We start from the raw sequence: 27,137 nt of genomic DNA, 5'->3' as shown, positions 1-27,137 counted from the left end.
CAGATACTAGCCTGTGGGTACATAAAGGTCCTGGTCACCGATCACTGTTGGCTCATTCAGCTCTTCAGCCTGGCCTGCACTATAAAGGGCTATTCTAAACGTAAGTGACCCTATTACCAATGTAAAGCAGCGTGCCTTTGGAAACTCACTTTCTTCGTGTTGATATGTGACAAAAATGTAACTCACTTGAAAGGATTTACTAAACATTATTCAGTTACATTTTCAGAAATGCTTGATGATGACTCCATCAGAAGGGGGTGGGGACTGTACTGTATAATTTGAGTTGAGAAGATTTATTTGACTTTCTTCTAAATATAAAGAATCCAAAAATTGAATTAATAAATATTTGATGATTAATATTTTTGAAATCCTTGCAGCTGAGCAGCACAGCCACAAGCAGTGTGATTTGCCTAGCGACGAGGCAGGCATCATCTGGGATAGCATCTGTTTTGCCTTCCTGTTGCTACAGCGACGTGTTTTCATGAGCTACTACTTCCTGCACGTGGTCGCCGACATCCGCTCCTCACAGATCCTGGCCTCCAGGTAAATTGTACTATTGTTTGGTTTACCTCGTCTACTATCCAGCTCTCTCTCAATAGAGCCTGGGAATAATAATTCACTTTACTTTCACAATGACATCACATTTTCTTTTTAATAGAAAATCAAAGTTGACTGTTTATTCAGTCAATTTATTTGTCAATTGATATGAAAAGTATTGTGTTTGTTGTGTTAGAGGGGCTGAGCTGTTCCAGGCGACCATAGTGAAAGCTGTCAAAGCCAGGATCGAAGTGGAGAAAAAGTCTATGGACCTGCTGAAGAGACAGTGAGCGCATTTTCTACACAGATATAATATACACACATTACACATATGACGTACACACAGAAATATAATATGCACTAAAGCCATAGACTGTTCTCTCTGCCTCTGTATGGCAAGCGGTACCGGAGCAACAAGTCTGACACCAACAGGCTCCTGAAAAGCTTCTATCCCCAAGCCACAAGACTGCTAACAAAATGTCTACACAGACTACCTCCATTGACCCTTCTATTTAATTTTTGTGCTGACTCACAGTTCTCTACACACACACACACACACACACACACACACACACACACACACACACACACACACACACACACACACACACACACACACACACACACACACACACACACACACACACACACACACACTTACTTACTGGCTTTACAAACACACACTCACACACACTCATCATATACGCTGCTGCTACTCTGTTTATCGTATATCCTGATGCCTAGTCCCCTTTACATATCTACCTCTATCACTCCAGTATCCCTGTACATTGTAAATATGGTATTGGCACTGACCCTGGAACTGACACTGTATATAGCTGACTTACTTTCTCGTGTTCTTCTTCTATTTCTTGTGTATTTTTGTTCTACTTTACTTTATTTCATAGTACTATACTGTATATTGATATTGATTACTGTATTGTTGGGAAAGAGCTTGCAAGAAAGGCATTTCACTGTACTTGTGCACGTAACAATAACAATGTCAAACTATTTAAACTATACAGTGAAGTCCAAGAGTATTTGGACAGTGATAAATGTTTTGTTATTTTGGCTCTGTACTCCAGCACTTTGGATTTGATATCGGGTGAACTGTTTTGAAATTACAGCCCTTTTTGTACATAGTCCCCCCATGTTAGGGAACCAAAAGTATTTGGACAAATTCACTTAATGGGTATTAAAGTAGTCCAAAGTTTAGTATTTTGTTCCCATATTCTTAGCACGCAATGTCTACAACAAGCTTGTGAATGGATGCATTTATTGTTTGTTTTGGTAGTGTTTCAGATTATTTTGTGCTAAGGAGAAATGAATGGTAAATAATGTATTGTGTCATTTTGGAGTCACTTTTATTGTAAATTAGAATAGAATATGTTTCTAAACACTTCTACATTAATGTGGATGCTGCTATACATCTCCACACATCCTGACACCAAGCCAAACACTAACCCCTATTACATCTCCACACATCCTGACACCAAGCCAAACACTAACCCCTATTACATCTCCACACGTCCTGACACCAAGCCAAACACTAACCCCTATTACATCCACACACATCCTGACACCAAGCCAAACACTAACCCCTATTACATCTCCACACGTCCTGACACCAAGCCAAACACTAACCCCTATTACATCTCCACACATCCTGACACCAAGCCAAACACTAACCCCTATTACATCCACACACGTCCTGACACCAAGCCAAACACTAACCCCTATTACATCCACACACGTCCTGACACCAAACCAAACACTAACCCCTATTACATCCCCACACGTCCTGACACCAAGCCAAACACTAACCCTTATTACATCCACACACGTCCTGACACCAAGCCAAACACTAACCCCTATTACATCCACACACGTCCTGACACCAAGCCAAACACTAACCCCTATTACATCTCCACACGTCCTGACACCAAGCCAAACACTAACCCCTATTACATCCACAAACGTCCTGACACCAAGCCAAACACTAACCCCTATTACATCTCCACACATACTGACACCAAGCCAAACACTAACCCCTATTACATCCACACACGTCCTGACACCAAGCCAAACACTAACCCCTATTACATCCACACACGTCCTGACACCAAGCCAAACACTAACCCCTATTACATCCACACACGTCCTGACACCAAGCCAAACACTAACCCCTATTACATCCCCACACGTCCTGACACCAAGCCAAACACTAACCCTTATTACATCCACACACGTCCTGACACCAAGCCAAACACTAAACCCTATTATAACCACACACGTCCTGACACCAAGCCAAACACTAACCCCTATTACATCCACACACGTCCTGACATCAAGCCAAACACTAACCCCTATTACATCCACACACGTCCTGACACCAAGCCAAACACTAACCCCTATTACATCTCCACACGTCCTGACACCAAGCCAAACACTAACCCCTATTACATCCACACACGTCCTGACACCAAGCCAAACACTAACCTCTATTACATCTCCACACGTCCTGACACCAAGCCAAACACTAACCCCTATTACATCCACACACGTCCTGACACCAAGCCAAACACTAACCTCTATTACATCCACACACGTCCTGACACCAAGCCAAACACTAACCCCTATTACATCCACACACGTCCTGACACCAAGCCAAACACTAACCCCTATTACATCCACACACGTCCTGACACCAAGCCAAACACTAACCCCTATTACATCCACACACGTCCTGACACCAAGCCAAACACTAACCCCTATTACATCCACACACGTCCTGACACCAAGCCAAACACTAACCTCTATTACATCCACACACGTCCTGACACCAAGCCAAACACTAACCCCTATTACATCCACACACGTCCTGACACCAAGCCAAACACTCACCTCTATTACATCCACACACGTCCTGACACCAAGCCAAACACTAACCCCTATTACATCCACACACATCCTGACACCAAGCCAAACACTAACCCCTATTACATCCACACACGTCCTGACACCAAGCCAAACACTAACCCCTATTACATCCACACACGTCCTGACACCAAGCCAAACACTAACCCCTATTACATCCACACACGTCCTGACAACAAGCCAAACACTAACCCCTATTACATCCACACACATCCTGACACCAAGCCAAACACTAACCCCTATTACATCCACACACGTCCTGACACCAAGCCAAACACTAACCCCTATTACATCTCCACACGTCCTGACACCAAGCCAAACACTAACCCCTATTACATCCACACACGTCCTGACACCAAGCCAAACACTAACCCCTATTACATCTCCACACGTCCTGACACCAAGCCAAACACTAACCCCTATTACATCTCCACACGTCCTGACACCAAGCCAAACACTAACCCCTATTACATCCACACACGTCCTGACACCAAGCCAAACACTAACCCCTATTACATCTCCACACGTCCTGACACCAAGCCAAACACTAACCCCTATTACATCTCCACACGTCCTGACACCAAGCCAAACACTAACCTCTATTACATCTCCACACGTCCTGACACCAAGCCAAACACTAACCCCTATTACATCTACACACGTCCTGACACCAAGCCAAACACTAACCCCTATTACATCCACACACGTCCTGACACCAAGCCAAACACTAACCCCTATTACATCCACACACGTCCTGACACCAAACCAAACACTAACCCCTATTACATCCCCACACGTCCTGACACCAAGCCAAACACTAACCCTTATTACATCCACACACGTCCTGACACCAAGCCAAACACTAACCCCTATTACATCCACACACGTCCTGACACCAAGCCAAACACTAACCCCTATTACATCTCCACACGTCCTGACACCAAGCCAAACACTAACCCCTATTACATCCACACACGTCCTGACACCAAGCCAAACACTAACCCCTATTACATCTCCACACATACTGACACCAAGCCAAACACTAACCCCTATTACATCCACACACGTCCTGACACCAAGCCAAACACTAACCCCTATTACATCCACACACGTCCTGACACCAAGCCAAACACTAACCCCTATTACATCCACACACGTCCTGACACCAAGCCAAACACTAACCCCTATTACATCCCCACACGTCCTGACACCAAGCCAAACACTAACCCTTATTACATCCACACACGTCCTGACACCAAGCCAAACACTAACCCCTATTACATCCACACACGTCCTGACACCAAGCCAAACACTAAACCCTATTACATCTCCACACGTCCTGACACCAAGCCAAACACTAACCCCTATTACATCCACACACGTCCTGACACCAAGCCAAACACTAACCTCTATTACATCTCCACACGTCCTGACACCAAGCCAAACACTAACCCCTATTACATCCACACACGTCCTGACACCAAGCCAAACACTAACCTCTATTACATCTCCACACGTCCTGACACCAAGCCAAACACTAACCCCTATTACATCCACACACGTCCTGACACCAAGCCAAACACTAACCTCTATTACATCCACACACGTCCTGACACCAAGCCAAACACTAACCCCTATTACATCCACACACATCCTGACACCAAGCCAAACACTAACCCCTATTACATCCACACACGTCCTGACACCAAGCCAAACACTAACCCCTATTACATCCACACACGTCCTGACACCAAGCCAAACACTAACCCCTATTACATCCACACACGTCCTGACACCAAGCCAAACACTAACCTCTATTACATCCACACACGTCCTGACACCAAGCCAAACACTAACCCCTATTACATCCACACACGTCCTGACACCAAGCCAAACACTCACCTCTATTACATCCACACACGTCCTGACACCAAGCCAAACACTAACCCCTATTACATCCACACACATCCTGACACCAAGCCAAACACTAACCCCTATTACATCCACACACGTCCTGACACCAAGCCAAACACTAACCCCTATTACATCCACACACGTCCTGACACCAAGCCAAACACTAACCCCTATTACATCCACACACGTCCTGACAACAAGCCAAACACTAACCCCTATTACATCCACACACATCCTGACACCAAGCCAAACACTAACCCCTATTACATCCACACACGTCCTGACACCAAGCCAAACACTAACCCCTATTACATCTCCACACGTCCTGACACCAAGCCAAACACTAACCCCTATTACATCCACACACGTCCTGACACCAAGCCAAACACTAACCCCTATTACATCTCCACACGTCCTGACACCAAGCCAAACACTAACCCCTATTACATCTCCACACGTCCTGACACCAAGCCAAACACTAACCCCTATTACATCCACACACGTCCTGACACCAAGCCAAACACTAACCCCTATTACATCTCCACACGTCCTGACACCAAGCCAAACACTAACCCCTATTACATCTCCACACGTCCTGACACCAAGCCAAACACTAACCTCTATTACATCTCCACACGTCCTGACACCAAGCCAAACACTAACCCCTATTACATCTACACACGTCCTGACACCAAGCCAAACACTAACCCCTATTACATCCACACACGTCCTGACACCAAGCCAAACACTAACCCCTATTACATCCACACACGTCCTGACACCAAACCAAACACTAACCCCTATTACATCCCCACACGTCCTGACACCAAGCCAAACACTAACCCTTATTACATCCACACACGTCCTGACACCAAGCCAAACACTAACCCCTATTACATCCACACACGTCCTGACACCAAGCCAAACACTAACCCCTATTACATCTCCACACGTCCTGACACCAAGCCAAACACTAACCCCTATTACATCCACACACGTCCTGACACCAAGCCAAACACTAACCCCTATTACATCTCCACACATACTGACACCAAGCCAAACACTAACCCCTATTACATCCACACACGTCCTGACACCAAGCCAAACACTAACCCCTATTACATCCACACACGTCCTGACACCAAGCCAAACACTAACCCCTATTACATCCACACACGTCCTGACACCAAGCCAAACACTAACCCCTATTACATCCCCACACGTCCTGACACCAAGCCAAACACTAACCCTTATTACATCCACACACGTCCTGACACCAAGCCAAACACTAACCCCTATTACATCCACACACGTCCTGACACCAAGCCAAACACTAAACCCTATTACATCTCCACACGTCCTGACACCAAGCCAAACACTAACCCCTATTACATCCACACACGTCCTGACACCAAGCCAAACACTAACCTCTATTACATCTCCACACGTCCTGACACCAAGCCAAACACTAACCCCTATTACATCCACACACGTCCTGACACCAAGCCAAACACTAACCTCTATTACATCCACACACGTCCTGACACCAAGCCAAACACTAACCCCTATTACATCCACACACATCCTGACACCAAGCCAAACACTAACCCCTATTACATCCACACACGTCCTGACACCAAGCCAAACACTAACCCCTATTACATCCACACACGTCCTGACACCAAGCCAAACACTAACCTCTATTACATCCACACACGTCCTGACACCAAGCCAAACACTAACCCCTATTACATCCACACACATCCTGACACCAAGCCAAACACTAACCCCTATTACATCCACACACGTCCTGACACCAAGCCAAACACTAACCCCTATTACATCCACACACGTCCTGACACCAAGCCAAACACTAACCCCTATTACATCCACACACGTCCTGACAACAAGCCAAACACTAACCCCTATTACATCCACACACATCCTGACACCAAGCCAAACACTAACCTCTATTACATCCACACACGTCCTGACACCAAGCCAAACACTAACCCCTATTACATCTCCACACGTCCTGACACCAAGCCAAACACTAACCCCTATTACATCCACACACGTCATGACACCAAGCCAAACAGTAACCCCTATTACATCTCCACACGTCCTGACACCAAGCCAAACACTAACCCCTATTACATCTCCACACGTCCTGACACCAAGCCAAACACTAACCCCTATTACATCCACACACGTCCTGACACCAAGCCAAACACTAACCCCTATTACATCTCCACACGTCCTGACACCAAGCCAAACACTAACCCCTATTACATCTCCACACGTCCTGACACCAAGCCAAACACTAACCTCTATTACATCTCCACACGTCCTGACACCAAGCCAAACACTAACCCCTATTACATCTACACACGTCCTGACACCAAGCCAAACACTAACCCCTATTACATCCACACACGTCCTGACACCAAGCCAAACACTAACCTCTATTACATTCACACACGTCCTGACACCAAGCCAAACACTAACCCCTATTACATCCACACACGTCCTGACACCAAGCCAAACACTAACCTCTATTACATCCACACACGTCCTGACACCAAGCCAAACACTAACCCCTATTACATCCACACACGTCCTGACACCAAGCCAAACACTAACCTCTATTACATCTCCACACGTCCTGACACCAAGCCAAACACTAACCTCTATTACATCTCCACACGTCCTGACACCAAGCCAAACACTAACCCCTATTACATCCACACACGTCCTGACACCAAGCCAAACACTAACCCCTATTACATCCACACACGTCCTGACACCAAGCCAAACACTAACCCCTATTACATCCACACACGTCCTGACACCAAGCCAAACACTAACCCCTATTACATCCACACACGTCCTGACACCAAGCCAAACACTAACCCGTATTACATCTCCACACGTCCTGACACCAAGCCAAACACTAACCCCTATTACATCCACACACGTCCTGACACTAAGCCAAACACTAACCCCTATTACATCCACACACGTCCTGACACCAAGCCAAACACTAACCCCTATTACATCTCCACACGTCCTGACACCAAGCCAAACACTAACCTCTATTACATCTCCACACGTCCTGACACCAAGCCAAACACTAACCCCTATTACATCTCCACACGTCCTGACACCAAGCCAAACACTAACCCCTATTACATCCACACACGTCCTGACACCAAGCCAAACACTAACCCCTATGTCCCATCCGCACCCCGCACAGAATTACCATAACTTTGTCAGAGATTTCACTGCAAGCCCACAGACAATGAATCAACAAAGGATTGATTCATTGTCGTTATAAACTGGGTGGTTCGAGGCTTGAATGCTGATTGGCTGACAGTCGTGGTATATATATTTTTAAATGTTTAATTTAACCTTTATTTCTATCAGACTATGTACCACGGGAATGACAAAACATATATTTTTACTGCTCTAAGTTGGTAACCAGTTTATAATTGCAATAAGGCACCTCGGGGGTTTGTGGTATATGGCCACGGCTAAGGGCTGTATCCAGGCACTCTGTGTTGCGGCGTGCATTAGATCAGCCCTTAGCCGTGGTATATTGGCCATATACCACACCCCCCGGGCCTTATTGCTTAATAAGTATTAAGTGGTCAGAGACTATTGGTCATTTGTGATCGTTTCTGTCTCTGTGTCCAATCAGAATGGACCGCATCAAGAGTCGGCAGCAGAAGTTCAAGAGAGGCAAGGAGAGGATGTTGAGCTTGGTGCAGGAAAGCGGAGACACCAAGGATGAGGAGGAGGATGATGAAGGTGGGACAGCAAGTGGGCTTTGAGTAACGAGTGCACTGACAGCCATGTTTGGATGATCTTCTATGTAGGCCTATACAGTTTTGCATTGATTGAACGATAAGTCTGTTTGAAGACACTCATCACAGTCCCACAACAATTACATATACAGACACATTCCATTCACATCATCAAGTACTTTGAAAGCAAAAAAAATCTTTGTTTTTCAGATAAAGAAAATACCGACAAAGAGAAGAGCAAGGGGAAGACAAAGAATCAGTGGTGGAGGCCGTGGGTGGACCATGCATCCAGTGAGTAAACTTCGAGCTTTCTATTTCAATATTCCAATTCAATAAGATACTCTGACTGTAGTTACATGTAAACAAATTAGGCGCACTCTTAGAAAAAAGGGTTCCATAAGGGTTCTCTGGCTGTCCCCATAGGATAACCCTTTTTTGTTCCAGATTGAACCATTTTTGGTTCCACGTAGAACCCTTTGTGGAAATGGTCTTACATGGAACCCAAAAGGGTTCTACCTGGAACCAAAAATGGTTCTTCCAAGGGTTCTCTTATGGAAACAGCCTAAGAGCGATTTTAGGTTGTAGAAAGCTCCTTTTTTTCTAAGAGTGCATGAATTCGTATTTACACACAAGATGAATACCATATCTGATTTCTGTTTGTCTTTACATTCATATACGTGTGTACAATGTAATACACGGGTGGACTAGTGTAAGTAGGTAACCTTTAACCTTGTCTTTCACTCCCTTCTCAGTGGTGAGAAGTGGTAACTATTACCTGTTTGAGACTGACAGTGAAGAAGAGGAGGAAGAGGAGGATAAAAAGGAGGAAGAACCGCCCAAGAAGTCTGCATTTCAGGTACTCAAACACAGGAAATGACCCCTTTACCATTGTCCTGCATTGAGAATACAGAATTTTGTCCAGCGAAACCAGTTGGACTGTTTTTGATTTTATCTGTATTGGTTATTTAAAAGGGACTGCTTGCTTCTATTTCTGTTTGGACCGATTTCTAATGTGTAATTGTTCTTACAACAGACAAGTAACAAGTCATTCTTTTGCTAATTCCCTGATTTTGTTTGTTCTTTCGGCACTTAACAGTTTTCTTTCTTTTTAAGTACTAACTGTTAACATCCTTTGTCGTGAGTTGTGTTTATTTGACCTTTATTTGCGACAAATGTTATGTTCTCTAACTCTCACCCCTGCTTTGTCCTCCTTTGTAGAGAGCAATCCGAAAGTTTGCCTCTGCCTCGTTGGCTTTACCAAAGTCTATCATTAAGCTGCCCAAAACTGCTCTGCAGTATATAATGAGGGCAGCCAAGGTACTCTCACTACTAGGTCTCCATCTTGTATTTCCCTTTTGTATGCTGTGTGTATACTCTTTCCCCCTTGAGCACTCCAGTCCAAGCCACTTTCTCACGACGTTACACGCATTTTCCACTCTCACTCCAAAACATCACCACGATGTCAATAAAGTTCTGTTCAAAGACCACGGCCCCGCTCCATTTCACAAGATGCTGCTGAGTCATGACAAAATGGCCACCGCTGATGATGCATGGAAATGCAGTGAACTGTTGCTTTGGGAGAGAGATATGCATGTGTGGTGGTGGCTTTTCTTCCAGGGTAATTCTCTGTGGGGATTGGTCTGTGTCTCAAGCAGGTTTGGGGTCAATTTCAGGAAGTAAACTGAAATGTACTGAACTAAAATGGAACTGACCCCAACCCTGGTCTCAAACTAGTAATTGTTGGTGGTGTTCATCTTGAGGGGTGCTTTATTCCATTGTAAATCCATTTTTTGTCCCGTTGACATAAACACATGCCCTTACATTCCATTTCATTGGATCAAAACACCCCCTGAAACTGTATTGTGTACTTTGTCAATGGCTTTTACTTTTACCTGTGAGTTACTGGTTGGTTGACTAGATTATTTTCTCGTTGGCTGCCTAATCCTGACATTTCCTACACTCATGTCAACTATTTTGTTTTGAGTGTGTGAACTTAATTTGAGTCCCATTGCTTTTGATTAAACAGTTGCTCACCAATGGCAAGTTTGTCAACATGAACCAGAAGCACTAAGTTCAAATCTCTTAACGGTTGTTCAATATGTAGCAGGGTGGGTGTCACAATTAAGCAGCCAAACATCCTTTCAACAGAATCTCTGGACACACTGTGTTTGATCACCAGTCCACAAGTGCGGCTGTTAACGTTTTCTCCCCACAGTTTGTGTACCATGCCTGGATCACCGACTCCAAGACGGCTATGAAGGAGCGTAGCAAGGAGAAACGCCGCTTCTGGAAGAAATACACTGAAGGGAGCAGCAGCAAGCCACGGGAAGAGGACCTGAGGGAAGGTATGGAGGTGGACCCAAGCTCTCATTCAAAGCAGATGACTTAGGCTTTCAGTCTCCTCTGTTTCCAACCTTAGCCTGGTTTAACCAGACTGAACATTGTGCAAATGTCAAACATTGGTGAGTGCAGCATTCCGTTTGGTTAAACCAGGCTAATCCAACCCAGTGTAGGAGATTTAATGTGCTAGCAGTGTCACGTATACTCCTGCTCCCTCTCTCCAGTGCTCGACGTTGCCAGTTTACTCATTATTACTCACACCTGACACCATCGTTACACGCACGTGCGCCTCATGGGACTCACCTGGACCCCATCACCTTCCTGATTACCTCCCTTATATATGTCACTCCCTTCGGTTCTTTCCTCAGGCGTTATTGATTATGTTCCTGTGTTTTATGTCGGTACGCTACTCATGTTTCTTGTTTTGTTTAATTTATTATTCAATTCACTCCATGTACTTGCTTCCCGACTCCTAGCTTACACGTTACAGAATAACACCTCCTTTAACAGGAGTAAATTGGACACACCTGAGTGTCGTTAATGTCTCTAGGACGGTCTCTGCCGCCCTCTGGTGAAAGGTGGAACCATGACAAGCAGTTCCTCTGGGAAACAAGCCCCTGCCTCTCAATGTTTCCCATCATCTCACGCCATCTGTCTGTACATCACTTGTTGTGTTACAGTAAACTCTGTAACACAAGGTACTATCTAGAATCTTAAAGGGTTCTTAGGCTGTCCCCATAATAGAACGATTTGAAGAACCCTTTTTGGTTCCAGGTAGAACTCTTTTGGGTACTTGGAACCCAAAAGCGTTCTATCTGCAACCAAAAAGGGTTCTCATATGGGGGCAGCCGTAAAACTATTCTGGAACCTTTTTTTCTTAAAGTGTACGTTTCACCCCTTGAGGATTTCTCTCAGCCTTCGTGACGGGATGTTATAGGCTCTCGACCACTCATGAATGGGCATTTTGTGCCCTTTTTTTGCGTTGTTCAAGAGCACCTACTTAACGATTTACTGAAGCCTTAACGGGAGCCATGCTGTGTCCAGTCCACAGTTACGCCAAGTCTTCCCCCTTCTACCCTCCCTCCCTCCCTCCTTTCCACAGCCCAGCTCCAACTCCAGTCAAGGCCAAGGCATTCCTGGGTCTGAAATATAGGATGCCATGTTGAATTAGATATGGTCAATTCATCCCATGTGACGGCTGAACTGACTGTGGATGTGGCTGGAATACAGTACGGTCTCTCAGTTTAGCCAAATCGTTTTACATGAGGTCTGGGAGGGGACAACAATGTATTGGATAGGCTATTTAGATAGAGAACAACTTGTTCTGCAACAAAAAAGTACCCTTTCAATGGGTTGTCAATGGAGCGTCCTTTGTTTGGAAGGGTACTTTTGGGTTGCAGCTTTGTGACTTTACAGCAAGGGATATGTTTATTTAAAAAATGTTATGAATTTCTTGAAACATTCTATTTTCAATCTCTTTTCTATCCAGCTGTTTATGTTGCTGTTGAAGTGGAGGATCAGAAGGAGATGGAGGAGAAGAAAGACGGACCAGGTAGGTGCCATTCAAACCAGGGTTGGGATAAATTGTATTGTATTTCAGTCACTTTCAGGATGTGGAATTGAAAATTCAAAAGGCACTCGCACATCTGAGCTATCTTTTGTGCAGGTGCATGGAAACAGTTGGATAAGATGAGGGAAAAGGAACCGCACACTGCTCTTGATAGTATTACTGATCTTTCATAAGCTTTACGTATCGGCCTCACGGCCTTCGTCAGAGCTTTTGTGAGTTTTTTAAATTAGCACCCTTATGTAGACCTAGCTCCACCCATACCCGTTCCATGCATGGAAAGGGGTTGGAGGCGAAGGAAAAACAAATAAGTGCTACCAAATATAACAATATGCATTTCATAAATATTCAAATAAAGTGTGTACATAAGACATATTAAACACATCTGTAACACCACAATCAGGACACCAACTTACCAAGCAAGTTTTCATAAATCATTGTGTACAGTGTAAGAAAAATGTCAGAGTAATCTGAAATAGGGGCATAATTCATGTTCAAATTCACAACATAACATACATAGGCATTTCATCATTAAGACCTTTTAGGAAATATTGTCTGGAGGGTTAAGATCCAAAAACATTCTCTTTTACTCAGAGTATTATTAATATCACCTCCCCTGTCTGATATCTTAACTTTCTCTATGCCACAAAATCTAAAGGTAGAAATGGATGTGGAATTGGAAATGGAATTTCAGTTTACTTCCTGGGTTAGGTTCTTTGACCCCAACCCTGTTTGAAAAGTTAACCCAACCCATGGCACATGGCCCTCTGCATCAATGAAGTTACCGTTGTACTGTAAGTCACAAAGAATAAAGACTGATGTGGACTTGGCTATTAAAGGACGTGTGTTGTCTTCCTCCCCATCCACAGACAACATCCTGAAGCGAGTCTTCAACATCGTCAAATTCTCCTGGGTGTTGTTCCTGGCCATGTTGGACAGTTTCACAGCCTGGATCAACTCGATGTGTCAGGAACACCTGGACATCTCCACTGTGCTGCGTATTGAGCGCTGCATGCTCACGCACGAGGTCAAAAAGGTAAGGTCACGGCCAGGGGGTTTAGACTATTCTGAGTATTTATTTTGTGATGCTTATTGTACTATGAGGCATATTACCTGATACCTCAGGTGTACAGTTCAATGATAATCCAGCTTTTTGAAGATTGCCTGTGAATAAGTGTCTCTTCCTAGTAAAAACACCATTTGGTCCCACTTAACATTGCATAATTATTTACCATTTCATACTGTTTAAAACCATGGTAATTATTTCTAGTGCCTATTTCTAGTAATAGCATAGTAATAACATTGGAATTGCCTATTTCCAATGTTATTACATTGTTCTTACAGGCTATGCAATATGAAGTGGGTGTAGGGCAAACAATTCTAACAGACATTCTTGGTTGTAATGTTCCAGGGGAACAAGCCTTCGCGGGAGAGCATCCACGTGTACTACCGCAAGCAGATGTGCAAGGCTGCGTCCATTGAGTCTGGCCTGGAGAGAACCGAGGAGGAGACGTGCCAGGACTGCATCCCCCACAAGGCCGAGCTGCAGAGCTGTGCCTATCTGGAGAGCCAAGACCCTATGGTGTCTCATGACAGCCTGTCCAGGTAAGGGAATTGAGGAAAATACACTTTTTATTACAGTTGTATTACTACTTAATTATATAATTATTGTTACCTTTTATTACATGTTTTACTTTTGTTTATTTAGTAAATATTTTCTTAACTCTATTTATTGAACTGCATTGTTGGTTAAGGGCTTGTAAGTAAGTATTTCACTGTAAGGTCTACACCTGTTGTATTTGGCGCATGTGACAAATGACATTTGATTTGATTATTCATACTCATAAGAAATGAAGAGATTGATTCACCTCTTGTCATCATTAAAGTACATCAAGCAGAGGAAATCCTTTTCAATATGATAGCTGGTGATAGCTGAGGAATCAGTAGACCAGGTTGTTCAGCTGCTTCTTGATTCTCCAAGGATATTATAGTAAACACACACTTCTTACTATCATTCAGTTATAACACTCAAAAAATCAAGGGAGACTAAATAAAAGAATCCAAAAAGACTCTAGAATCAGGTGCAAGATATTGCCTGTTTTTGAAAGATGTCATGCTGTGCAGATGACAGTAGGTCAGATTGGAATGTTGAGGCCTCCCGAGTGGCCAGAGGTCTAAGGCACTGCATTGCAGTGCTAGCTGTACCACTAGAGATTCTGGGTTCGAGTCGCAGCTGGCCGCGACCGGGAGACCCATGGGTCTGCGCACAATTGACCCAGCGTCGTCCGGGTTAGAGGAGGGTTTGGCCGGCAGGGATGTCCTTGTCCCATCGTGCACTAGCGACTCCTGTGGCGGGCCGGGCACAGTGCACGCTGACACGGTCGCCAGGTGCACGGTGTTTCCTCCGACACATTGGTGTGGCTGGCTTCCGGGTTAAGTGGGCATTGTCAAGAAGCAGTGCGGCTTGGCTGGATTGTGTTTCGGAGGATGCTATCGGCAATCGGGATTCGCCTCTCCCGAGTCCGTACAGGAGATCCTTTCACGCCCTGACTTTAGTTATATTTTGTTTTCTTTATTTTTTGGTTAGGTTAGGGTTTGACAAGGGTGGTTTGTTTAGTTTTAGTATTGTCTAGGGTTTTTGTTTATCTATGGGGATTTTGTATGGTCTAGGGGTATGTAGGTTTATGGTGGCCTGAGTTGGTTCCCAATCAGAGACAGCTGTTTCTCGTTGTCTCTGATTGGGGAGCCTATTTAGGTTGCCATTTTCCATGTTGGTGTTGTGGGTAGTTGTTTTCTGTTTTGTGTTGGTGCACCTTACAGGACTGTTTCGTTTTCGTTTCACTCTCTTTGTTATTTTGTTTAGTGTTTCTGTTCTAATAAAAATAACATGAACACTTGCCGGGGCTGCGCTTTGGTCCGATGACTACTCTTCATCCGAAGACGAATATCGCTACAGATGCAGCGATGAGACAAGACTGTAACTACCAATTTGATACCACGAAATTTGGGAGAAAAAAGATTGGAATGTTGCGGGTGGAACAGATAATTGAACGATTTATTTGCATTCTATCCGTGTGTAATTAAACCCAAGTCTTGCTCAAGTTATCCCAGCATGGACACCATTACGTGACAAACACTTACATTACATTACCATTTGACAGAACAATTATTCAATATTCAGTGGTTATGTTTTGGTGTTGTGTTGATTTCACGCTGCTTGTTGGTACACACGTTGCCTGTTTTAGTCATAGTTTGTTATTTATTTGAGACTGAAGAGTGCCAGGCTCCCGGTATGTGTTGGAGTGTTTATGACGGGTTTAAAACCAGCCCGGCACCTTGAAACTGCACAGCTCTGTTCTGGGTGCACTAGTTCCCACGGGGAATTCTGTTCTCTGTCTAGACTCTGGCCTAACGCACACACTCACACACACTCACTCACTTACACACACTCACACTCACTCACAGGCACCCTGACATACACACAGGCAAGCAGACAGACAGAGACATGAAGGCGTACACAGACAGAAACACAGATACCCAGAGGTGCAGGCGCACACACACTGTATGAGGTTATGCATGGTCCATAGTCTGTTTAGACCATTCCACAAACTCCATCTGTCTGTGTGTGTTTCTCCAGTGCGTACACAGAGAACACCCTGCTCTGCTCCTGTCGTTCCACACTGGACCACACTGATATGGGTCCTGACAGCATCCAGATGCCCAGGACCAGCGATCGTGCCCATCCTAAACTCTGCAAGATGGAAGGCCTAGACCTTGAGTCCACCTCCTCAACCGACAGCAGAGACAGCCAGGCCAGGTAAGAAACTACAAACACACAACTACTTCTTCTACTTCTCTCCTCTCATCCCTCACTCTCTACACTTCTCTCCTCTCACCCGTCACTCTCTACACTTCTCTCCCTTCATCCTTCACTCTCTACACTTCTCTCCTCTCATCCCTCACTCTACACTTCTCTCCTCTCATCCCTCACTCTACACTTCTCTCCTCTCATCCCTCACTCTCTACAATTCTCTCCTCTCATCCCTCACTCTACACTTCTCTCCACTCATCCCTCACTCTCTACTTCTCTCCTCTCATCCCTCACTCTCTACTTCTCTCCTCTCATCCCTCACTCTACACTTCTCTCCTCTCATCCCTCACTCTCTACAATTCTCTCCTCTCATCCCTCACTCTCTCCACTTCTCTCCACTCATCCCTCACTCTCTACTTCTCTCCTCTCATCCCTCACTCTCTACACTTCTCTCATCCCTCACTCTACACTTCTCTCCTCTCATCCTTCACTCTCTACACTTCTGTCCTCTCATCCCTCACTCTCTACACTTCTCTCCTCTCATCCCTCACTCTCTACACTTCTCTCCTCTCATCCCTCACTCTCTACATTTCTCTCCTCTCATCCCTCACTCTCTACACTTCTCTCCTCTCATCCCTCACTCTCTACACTTCTCTCCTCTCATCCCTCACTCTCTACATTTCTCTCCTCTCATCCCTCACTCGCTACACTTCTCTCCTCTCATCCCTCACTCTCTACATTTCTCTCCTCTCATCCCTCACTCTCTACACTTCTGTCCCTTCATCCCTCACTCGCTACACTTCTCTCCCTTCATCCCTCACTCGCTACACTTTTCTCCTCTCATCCCTCACTCTACACTTCTGTCCCATCAACCGTCAGTCTTTTCTTCCCTCACCCCACATCTCTTCTTGTCTCTTTCCTGATCCCTCACTCACTTCTCTTTCCCCCCTTCACTGACTGTAGACAATGAGGCATCTTTGTTACTTTGTCTTTTGTTGGCCTATTTACCATTTGTGTCACTAACCGTGATGTATTACCTTGATCCAAAAAGCTAGTGGTACTAGTGTGTCTCATATGGGTAAACCACTGTAAACCTCATCTCTCTTTGAAGAGCATTTATCAGGGCCACTCTATTCCTCCCTCTGAATCCAAGGCTTAGATTGTTGGCAAGTCATTTTTTTGTCATCAAATCCACTTCCTGGCTACAGGAATATAGTGCTAAAGCTGCCTTTTCTCTTAGCGCTGTTCAAACATGTCATCTGCGACTGTAGTGTAAACTGTAAAGGGCTTTATTGTCTGTTAGTCAGTGCAGGTGTCAGATTATATTGAGAATAAGGAGAGAAAAAGGGGGAGTAGACATGAGGTGGGTGATTGTGTAGTGCTGTGTGCGGTTACCATGGTGACTCCCTGATACAGTGCTGACGGACAGCCTTTGTATCCAGTGTGTAAGTCTGTCACGACCCCCCTCTCTCTCTCTCTCTCTCTCTCTCCTCTCACCGCTGAACAAACGCTATTTCTGTGTCATTTCATTATCTTGAGTAAATTAGGTTATACAATGAATAGTTCCTGTTGTGGATGCTGATTGGCTGATACCTTGTTCCACATTTATTTCATGATAAACCATGGCAAATACATGTGTTACTGTTCTATCTGAATTATCACTACACATCCATACAAATATTTCCACTGTCCTTCCTCTCTATGGTCATCCAGGCAATTCATAAATCTCTTACACGGGTTAAACACTGCCCACTTGTGGACGGAGTTCCAGAACATAACCGCTCCATTCTCTTGCCTCTATCCACACTAGTGAGCACACCCAGTGCACAGCCACCTGCTCCTGCCATGGGACCACCAACACCATCAAAGTGACAGGAGAGGAGCCAGGCCAGAACCTCCAGGACCCACACTCCTCCTACACCGAGACCCCATCCACCTCCACCTCCATGGGGCTGTACCTGGACCATGAGGGGAGTCTTCTCTCCAGGTCTAGGGGAATGGACTGGGACAGCCGGGACAGGGTTCTAGAGACCGAACGGGCAGGGTGGGGGAGGGGACCGTGCTACGCCCACCACAGTGAGCTCCAGCTCTACCAGGCAGACCTCTCCGGTACCACCCCCACAGACATAGACATCCCCCCCTCATACAGCAGGGCCACGGGCCTGGACAGGGAGGGGGCCGAGCAGGTCTCATCCAGTAGGACCCATCATGGGAAGAGGCTAGTTGTGGTGACGCCCGACGAGAAGTCAGATTTTCTGTCGGGGGTCACGAGCACCACGTTTCCCTCGCTCACCCACGAGATGACCGCCAGCGATCTGCTACGCAATAGGTATTGTATTTAGTCACAGCTAGTCTTGTGTTGCCAATTGCATGACCAAATATTGTTAATCGCTCGGCTATCAGAAAGCCGGAAATCGAGGTTCAGATTCGTTAGTTTGACAATTCCAAAGGATTTAGGTTTTTAGAGTTCACCTTGACAGACCCTCGCTCCCTTTTTCTCTCTCTCCATCAGGATGTTCTACGACGAGGAGCTGGAAGACTCTGAGCGTTTCTACGGCAACCAGCCGGTGCTGCTCCAGCTGCTCTATGCTCTCTACAACATGCTGGTGGCCCACTCAGAGATGGTGTGTTTCCTGGTCATCATCCTCAACCACATGATCTCAGCGTCCGTGGCCACGCTCATTCTGCCCATCCTCATTTTCCTCTGGGCCATGCTGTCTGTCCCAAGGCCCAGCAAACGCTTCTGGATGACCGCCATCGTCTACACAGAGGTATTAACACAGAAGCACTTAGTCAGGTTCTTATCAATGTAAATCTGCCCCTACTCCTTGTCCCATGCAGTATTAAAGGGATAGGTCACCCAAATGAATTAGGATGAACAATACCTTTAATATTTTAAATTGCACATTTTCATAAATATATTTGTTTTATCCAGCTATGAAAATGCAATTATTGTTCAGGGTGGAAATAATGCTCTTTTATGATATAAACTAAATTCTACTACACTGTACTCAATTAGTAGTGTTTATAGAGACATGTTATGAGTCATGCATCTATATATTTTGAAGTTTTTCCCCAATCTCTCTATACCACCAGGTCACCATCGTGATCAAGTACTTCTTCCAGTTTGGTTTCTTCCCCTTCAACCAGAACATTGAGCTGGACATGTCCAAACCCTTCCACCCTCCCAACATCATTGGTGTGGAGAAGAGGGAGGGATACGTGCACTATGACCTGGTTCAGCTGCTAGCGCTGTTCTTCCACAGATCTATTCTCAAGGTGCCCACTAAGTCTTTAGCTACATGGTTATTCCTTTAAGGGAGTTCACTTTTTTCGAAAATAAGATACAACTTTTAAAAAGTGGACTACCCCTTTAACTACATTGTTAATTGTTACTTATTACCTATATTGATAGACGGTTATATTTAGCACACTGGTGTAATAACCATTCTATTCCTTGCTCTTAACCTCCAGTGTCATGGGCTGTGGGACGAGGATGACCCCAGGGGAGGAGGGGGAGAAACCCCTAAGCAGCACCACCCTGACAGGGAGAAGAGGTCCAGCTCCAGGCGTGTGGAGAAGCAGGCCTCGGGGGGCAGTAGCTCCCTGCTGGAATCGGTACGCGCCCGCTTCCCCCGCCGCTTCCACTCCCTGTCCACCTCCACCCAGCTGCGCCGCAAGAGCTCCAGCGCCGCCTCCCACCTCTCCCAGCGCACCCTGCGCTCCGGCCACTCCAGAGGAGGTGAGGTCACACTGGCTCCTAAGTGCTGAAGAATAACTCTCTTATTGGGCTCGTTTGGGGGAAATGTCTAGACTTTTAATTATGTCATTTGTGAGGCCCATGTCTTCCAAACCTCACCAAACCTAGTCACTCCACAGACAGTGTGAGCTCAAGGCAGAGCCTACGGAGAGGGGACAGTGTGCGGAGTGTCCAGCAGAGGAGCAAGAAGGAGAAGATCCTGGACAAACTCAGAGAGCAGCTCATCAAAGCCAAGAGCTTCATTGTCAAGAAGTAGGTGGTCTGGATGTCATGTTTGAATATCGACTTGAAGGTGCCATATTATACTTTTATTCGCCTACTAACTGGCAATATTCAGTCACTTTTCAGGATAATAAATTGTTAATAAAAACAACATTGTCTGTTCATAAAGGTATTTAGTTTACATGAGCAGATAATTGTTTGTAAATCTTTGCCCATTCTCTGTTAAGAACTCTAGAGATGTACATCCCCATCCGTCAGTTCTTCTACAACCTGATCCACCCAGAGTACAGTGCTGTGACAGACGTCTATGTGCTCATGTTCCTGGCCGACACTGTGGACTTTATCATCATCGTCTTCGGCTTCTGGGCTTTTGGGGTAAGTTTGATATATACAGGGCCTTCGGAAAGTATTCAGACTCCTTGACTTTAACGACATTTTGTTACGTTACAACCTTATTCTAAAATGGATTAAATACATAAAAAATCATCAGCAATCTATACACAATACCACATGATGACGAAGCGAAAACAGATTTTTAGAATTTTTTGAAAATGTGTAATAAATTAAAAACAAAACCTTATTTACATAAGTATTTAGACCCTTTGCTATGAGACTCGAAATTGACCTCAAGTGCTTCCTGTTTCAATTGATCATCCTGGAGATGTTTCTACAACTTGATTGGAGTCCACCTGTGGTAAATTATATTGATTGGACATGATTTGGAAAGGCACCTGTCTATATAAGGTCCCACAGTTGACAGTGCATGTCAGAGCAAAAAATAAGCCATGAGGTTAAAGGAATTGTCCGCATAGTGTCGAGACAGGATTTTGTCGAGGCACAGCTCTGGGGAATGGTACCAAAACATTTCTGCAGCATTGAAGGTCCCCAAGAACACGGTGACCTCCATCATTCTTAAGTGGAAGAAGTTTGGAACCATCAAGACTCTTCCTAGAGCTGGCCGCCCGGCCAAACTGAGCAATCGGGGGAGAAGGGCCTTGGAGGTGGTGACCAAGAACCTGATGGTCACTCTTTTTTTCCTTTTTTTTTTACCCCTTTTTTCTCCCCAATTTCGTGGTATCCAATTGGTAGTAGTTACAGTCTTGTCTCATCGCTGCAACTCCCGTACAGACTCGGGAAAGGCGAAGGTTGAGAGCCATGCGTCCTCCGAAACACGGACGACGCTGGGCCAATTGTACGTCGCCCCATGGACCTCCCTGGGCTCAAACCCAGAATCTCTGGTGGCACAGCTAGCACTGCAATGCAGTGCCTTAGACCACTGCGCCACCCGGGAGGCCACCCGATGGTCACTCTTACAGAGCTCCAGAGTTCCTCTGTGGAGATGGGAGAACCTTCCAGATGGACAACCATCTGCAGCACTCCACCAATCAGACCTTTATGGTAGAGTGGCCAGAAAGAAGGAACTCCTCAATAAAAGGCACATGACAGCCCACTTGGAGTTTTCCAAAAGGCACCTAAAGACTCTCCTACCATGAGAAACAAGATTTGCTGGTCTGATGAAACCAAGATTGAGCTCTTTGGCCTGAATGCCAATCTTCACATCTGGAGGAAACCTGGCACCATCCCTACAATGAAGCATGGTGGTGGCAGAACCATGCTGTGGGGATGTTTTTCAGCAACAGGGACTGAGACTAGTCAGGAATCGAGGCAAAGATGAACAGAGAAAAGTACAGAAAGATCCTTGATGAAAACCTGCTCCAGAGTGCTCAGGACCTCAGACTAGGGCCAAGGTTCACCTTCCAACAGGACAACGACCCTAAGCACACGCCCAAGACAACACAGGAGTGGCTTCTGGCCAAGCCAGAGCCCGGACGTAAACCTGATCGAACATCTCTGGAGAGACCTGAATATAGCTATGCAGCAACGCTCCCCATCCAACCTGACAGAGCTTAAGAGGATCTGCAGAGAAGAATGGGAGAAACTCCACATAAACAGGTGTGTCATACCTGTAGCGTCATACCCAAGAAGACTCGAGGCTGTAATCGCTGCCAAAGGTGCAACAACAAAGTCCTGAGTAAAGGATCTGAATACTTACATAAATGTAATATTTCAGTTTTTTTTATTTTTTTATAAATTGATAACAATTTTTAAAAACCTCTTTTTTGCTTTGTTATTATGGGGTACAAAAAAACAACAATTTAATCAATTTTTGAATAAGGATATAACCTAACAAAATTTGGAAAAAGTCAAGGGGTCTGAATACTTTCTACTATAAACTGTCCTTATTCATTGTGTTTGTGATTGAAACCAAGTGTAATGAATTGAAATTTTCCCTAAATGGCCAAGAACACATTTGAACTTGAAACATTGAAGAAAACAAAAACCTTCCAAATGAATAACATGACTTCCTGTCTCTCATAGAAACACTCTGCCGCAGCTGACATCACTTCCTCCCTGTCGGAGGACCAGGTTCCCGAGGCCTTCCTGGTGATGGTACTGATCCAGTTTGGCACCATGATCATCGACCGAGCACTCTACCTCCGCAAGACTGTCATGGGAAAAGTCATCTTTCAGGTCATCCTGGTGTTCGGCATCCACTTCTGGATGTTCTTCATCTTGCCTGGAGTCACAGAAAGGTATGAATGTGGAGAAATAACATTAACATTTAGTAATATAGTCATATAGTCATAACCAGCTCCCTCTTTCTTTTAAATACTGTATATTGCTTACTAAATAGTTTCTTCATTAGTAAGTAATGCATAATGGTGAATGTTTTCAAGGTACTTCAAAAAATTCTCGTCAACATTTTTTCCATTTTAAACACCAGACGGTTCAGTAAGAACACAGTGGCTCAGCTGTGGTACTTTGTCAAGTGCATCTACTTTGGCCTGTCGGCCTATCAGATCCGCTGTGGCTACCCCACCCGTGTCCTGGGCAACTTTCTCACCAAGAGTTACAACTACCTCAACCTATTCCTCTTCCAAGGGTGAGTGCTCTGAAGACTAGTGTAACTACAAACACAAAACGACAGCACAATCAAGAATTGAATGAATTTATGAAAAAAGTATGAGACTAATTTCATCAGTGATGGCACATGCTCCCAATACCTGCCTGCCATAAGCTGGTTCATAACCTATATTGGTCCTAACATTACCCTAACATTGTCCTAAATATTCCTGATTTACAGGTTCCGCCTGGTCCCGTTCCTGACAGAGCTGCGAGCGGTGATGGACTGGGTGTGGACGGACACCACGCTCAGCTTGTCCAGCTGGATCTGTGTAGAGGACATCTACGCTCACATCTTTGTTCTCAAATGCTGGAGGATGTCAGAGAAGGTGAGGGACCACGGCCCGCTGTGTTAGTTCTCTAGGACCTCCCTATCCATCTCTGAATGAGGCTTAGAGGGGAAGAAGATAGTATGTTGTCAGAGAGGCTTTGTGGAAATGAGATAAAGCAGCTTTGAGATTTTTTGTTAGTACTTTTATTGTATTATTTTATGATGTGAAGCACTTTGTTACTTACATTGAAAAGCACTATAAAAATAAAGCCACCAATTATGTAGGTTCGCCAAAAGTTAACAAATGTTCATAAAAACTGTAACTAAACTTGATAATGTATTTCCCTGAACAGTTTGTTCTATTCAGAGGCTTAATCCTGTATGTGTGTTGTTTACCAGAGGTACCCCCAGCCTCGTGGGCAGAAGAAGAAGAAGGTGGTGAAGTATGGGATGGGAGGTTTGATCGTCATGCTGCTCATCTGCATCGTTTGGTTCCCCCTGCTTTTCATGTCGCTGGTCAAGTCCGTGGCCGGGGTGGTCAACAAACCTCTGGACGTATCGGTCACCATCACCCTGGGAGGCTTTCAGGTATGAAAACTGTGTCAAAGGCAGGGTTTGGGGCAACTCCATTTATTTCTGTTTACCTAATGAATTGACTGAATTTAAATGGAATTGACACCCTGGTTGACAGTATCACTTCTTTATTGCCATTTGTTAATTTTAGAATTTGACACATTACTATCTGATTTTAATATCTTAACGTTGGTATCTCCTCCTTCAGCCCATCTTCACTATGAGTGCTCAGCAAAATCAACTGAAGGACATCAGCAAAGCAGATTTTTCAGACTTCATGAATTCGTACAACTACATTCCGGTAAGAAAACCACCCATTTTAAAGCTTGCTTTCTGAATCTTAATTTTAGGCCAGATTTCTCAAGCTTTTCAAATATCTTTTGATGCTATAGGTTTGAACACTATTACATTCTGGTTTGAATATATTACTGTGTATTACTATAATTAAGGACGTTCTCCTCCCACTCACCAGGACTTGCAAATGTAAGTATTGTGTGTTTTAATATTTTCATACTTCTATCCATGCAGTCAGCGATGCAGTTCTTGGAGGCATACACGTCAGAGGATGTGACTGTGGCGGAGCTGGAGGGCAGTTCCAATTCCTTATGGACCATCAGCCCCCCCAGCAGGAAGAACCTTATGGATGTTCTCAGCAAGGAGGAATACTTCCCTGTCACCATGTCCTGGACCATCCAGAGGTAAGAGAACCAGGGCCCTGTTCATTAGTCACCAAAAGAGAAGAAAACAGGCTGAAACAGTCCAATAAGATACTCATTTTCATTAGCGTTGCAAAACGCTTTCAACTGTTTTCCGTTGCGTGCCCTACTGAACACTACGCTGGAAGAACCAATACTCGAATGCACACATGTATGGAAACATACTCACTTACTATCGGAGTGAGAACCAAACCTCTATTCAATCCGCATCGTGGAAGTTCGACTTTACACAGTGATGTAAATTTAAAGGCAATGTTCACGCTTTAGCGGTGGCTGCATTCACGGTAAACGCTGCATATGTCGGCTCAATCAGAAAGTACCTTTTACATTTCTATCGGGAAATCTGTAACGCAAGACTGAATAGAGCCACTATACTCACACACTTCTTAGAAACTCAAAAGTGTTTTGAATTGTAACTTGGTAAAATAACTTAGTAACTACAGTGTTGTGTAGCTCCACATAGATTACATAGTACTTTAGAGACGTAAAATATCTGTTGAGATATCTGCCCATTTACGAGTGCACAAAGTAATATGTATGGGAAAGAATGTGTGGTGTACTATTTTTGACTTGCAAAATATCTACTGTCTGTAATTGGGATTTTTCTCTCTTCAACAGGAATCTCAGTCTTGGAGCCAAAGCTGAAGTTGCGACAGATAAACATGTAGCATACCTTGATATGACAACACGACAAGAGTTAGTAGATCTACTGAATGGGACCAGAAACCAGGCTGTGTGAGTAGCCAATGCTAAGGGAAACAGACTATGACTTGTCAGGCTTAATTAAGCCTTCATAACCCTTTCATAAGGTCTTTTATAGATGCTTGATCAATCATTCATAAATTAAAGTGATGCTCCACAACTTTGTATAATTTGAGCCAGCAGTTTTGAAAGTGGTGCTCACGAGCCAAAACGGGACCCAGTTTGAATTGTGTACTACATCATCAAAAAAAAAAACACATTTGCAATTCGTATGAAATGTTACAAATCCAACTCGTACAATATGTTCTGTTTTGTTGAGATAAAGATCCGGGACTGCATCTTTAAATGTCATGTCTCTTTCTCTCCTCTCCAGGGTCATAGCACAAGTCTTCCCATGCTTCCTCAGAGCTCCCAGTGACTCCAATGCCAAACCTATAGAACAACTCCATAAAGGTAATGCACCAATCCTTAAACCTGGAATGACTTCCTATGGATAGAAACATTTATACATTTACATCGTCCTGAAATGAACACTTCTGTTTTGAACTGACGCATTGCCCTCTTATTACTGTTGATGTATCGTTTATGATATCTCCATTTCAGACAATGGCTACAAGAACATCCTGCTCGACCTGGAGAGAACCCACAACAGCAGTGGTGAGATCCAGGAGTGGTGGATCGTAGACCAGCCATCGGCGGGACAGATCCAGATGAGGGGTGCGGCGGTGGGGAAGAAGAGAGAGGCAGGCCTCCAGCTCTACGTGTTCAGTGACAAAGTCAGCCCGCCCAGTCTGGGCTTCCTGGCAGGATACGGGTGAGTGGAGGATATCTAACGGTCTGACTTGGGTCATGTAACTCATGTTCAGTGAGACACACAATCATCATTTTTGATTGTTTGTCAGGCAGTACCTGCTCATTTCAAGATGTTGTGTTGTGCTTACTGGACACAATCCTGGTGTTGCTTTCTAAAAGGGTTCCTGCATTTATAATGCTTTATCACTTGTCATAAGCATGTAGGTG

The 27,137-nt window shown here is 44.7% G+C and overlaps 1 protein-coding gene across 1 annotated transcript in view; it reads left to right on the top strand.

Annotated features, from left to right (window-relative positions):
* The window catches only part of LOC129859213 (piezo-type mechanosensitive ion channel component 2-like), a 183,321-nt gene that overhangs the window by 154,761 nt on the left and 1,423 nt on the right, over positions 1-27,137 (top strand). Inside the window, exons 26-51 of the mRNA XM_055928700.1 lie at positions 4-100; positions 378-543; positions 734-823; positions 9,086-9,195; positions 9,402-9,482; positions 9,944-10,047; positions 11,407-11,536; positions 13,021-13,083; positions 13,968-14,134; positions 14,510-14,703; positions 16,736-16,915; positions 18,720-19,238; positions 19,422-19,680; positions 20,006-20,188; positions 20,384-20,651; positions 20,789-20,921; positions 21,119-21,266; positions 23,271-23,485; positions 23,677-23,835; positions 24,037-24,184; positions 24,526-24,714; positions 24,908-25,000; positions 25,228-25,397; positions 26,034-26,150; positions 26,491-26,570; positions 26,721-26,931. Of these exons, the coding sequence (XP_055784675.1) occupies positions 4-100; positions 378-543; positions 734-823; positions 9,086-9,195; positions 9,402-9,482; positions 9,944-10,047; positions 11,407-11,536; positions 13,021-13,083; positions 13,968-14,134; positions 14,510-14,703; positions 16,736-16,915; positions 18,720-19,238; positions 19,422-19,680; positions 20,006-20,188; positions 20,384-20,651; positions 20,789-20,921; positions 21,119-21,266; positions 23,271-23,485; positions 23,677-23,835; positions 24,037-24,184; positions 24,526-24,714; positions 24,908-25,000; positions 25,228-25,397; positions 26,034-26,150; positions 26,491-26,570; positions 26,721-26,931 (4,274 nt within the window). The remainder of the gene's footprint in view (positions 1-3; positions 101-377; positions 544-733; positions 824-9,085; positions 9,196-9,401; positions 9,483-9,943; positions 10,048-11,406; positions 11,537-13,020; positions 13,084-13,967; positions 14,135-14,509; positions 14,704-16,735; positions 16,916-18,719; positions 19,239-19,421; positions 19,681-20,005; positions 20,189-20,383; positions 20,652-20,788; positions 20,922-21,118; positions 21,267-23,270; positions 23,486-23,676; positions 23,836-24,036; positions 24,185-24,525; positions 24,715-24,907; positions 25,001-25,227; positions 25,398-26,033; positions 26,151-26,490; positions 26,571-26,720; positions 26,932-27,137) is intronic.

The sequence above is a fragment of the Salvelinus fontinalis genome, chromosome 7, assembly GCF_029448725.1.
Source record: "Salvelinus fontinalis isolate EN_2023a chromosome 7, ASM2944872v1, whole genome shotgun sequence".
Taxonomy (NCBI): domain Eukaryota; kingdom Metazoa; phylum Chordata; class Actinopteri; order Salmoniformes; family Salmonidae; genus Salvelinus; species Salvelinus fontinalis.
Note: the sequence above shows the minus strand (reverse complement) of the source record. Positions and strands in the feature narration are given on the sequence as shown.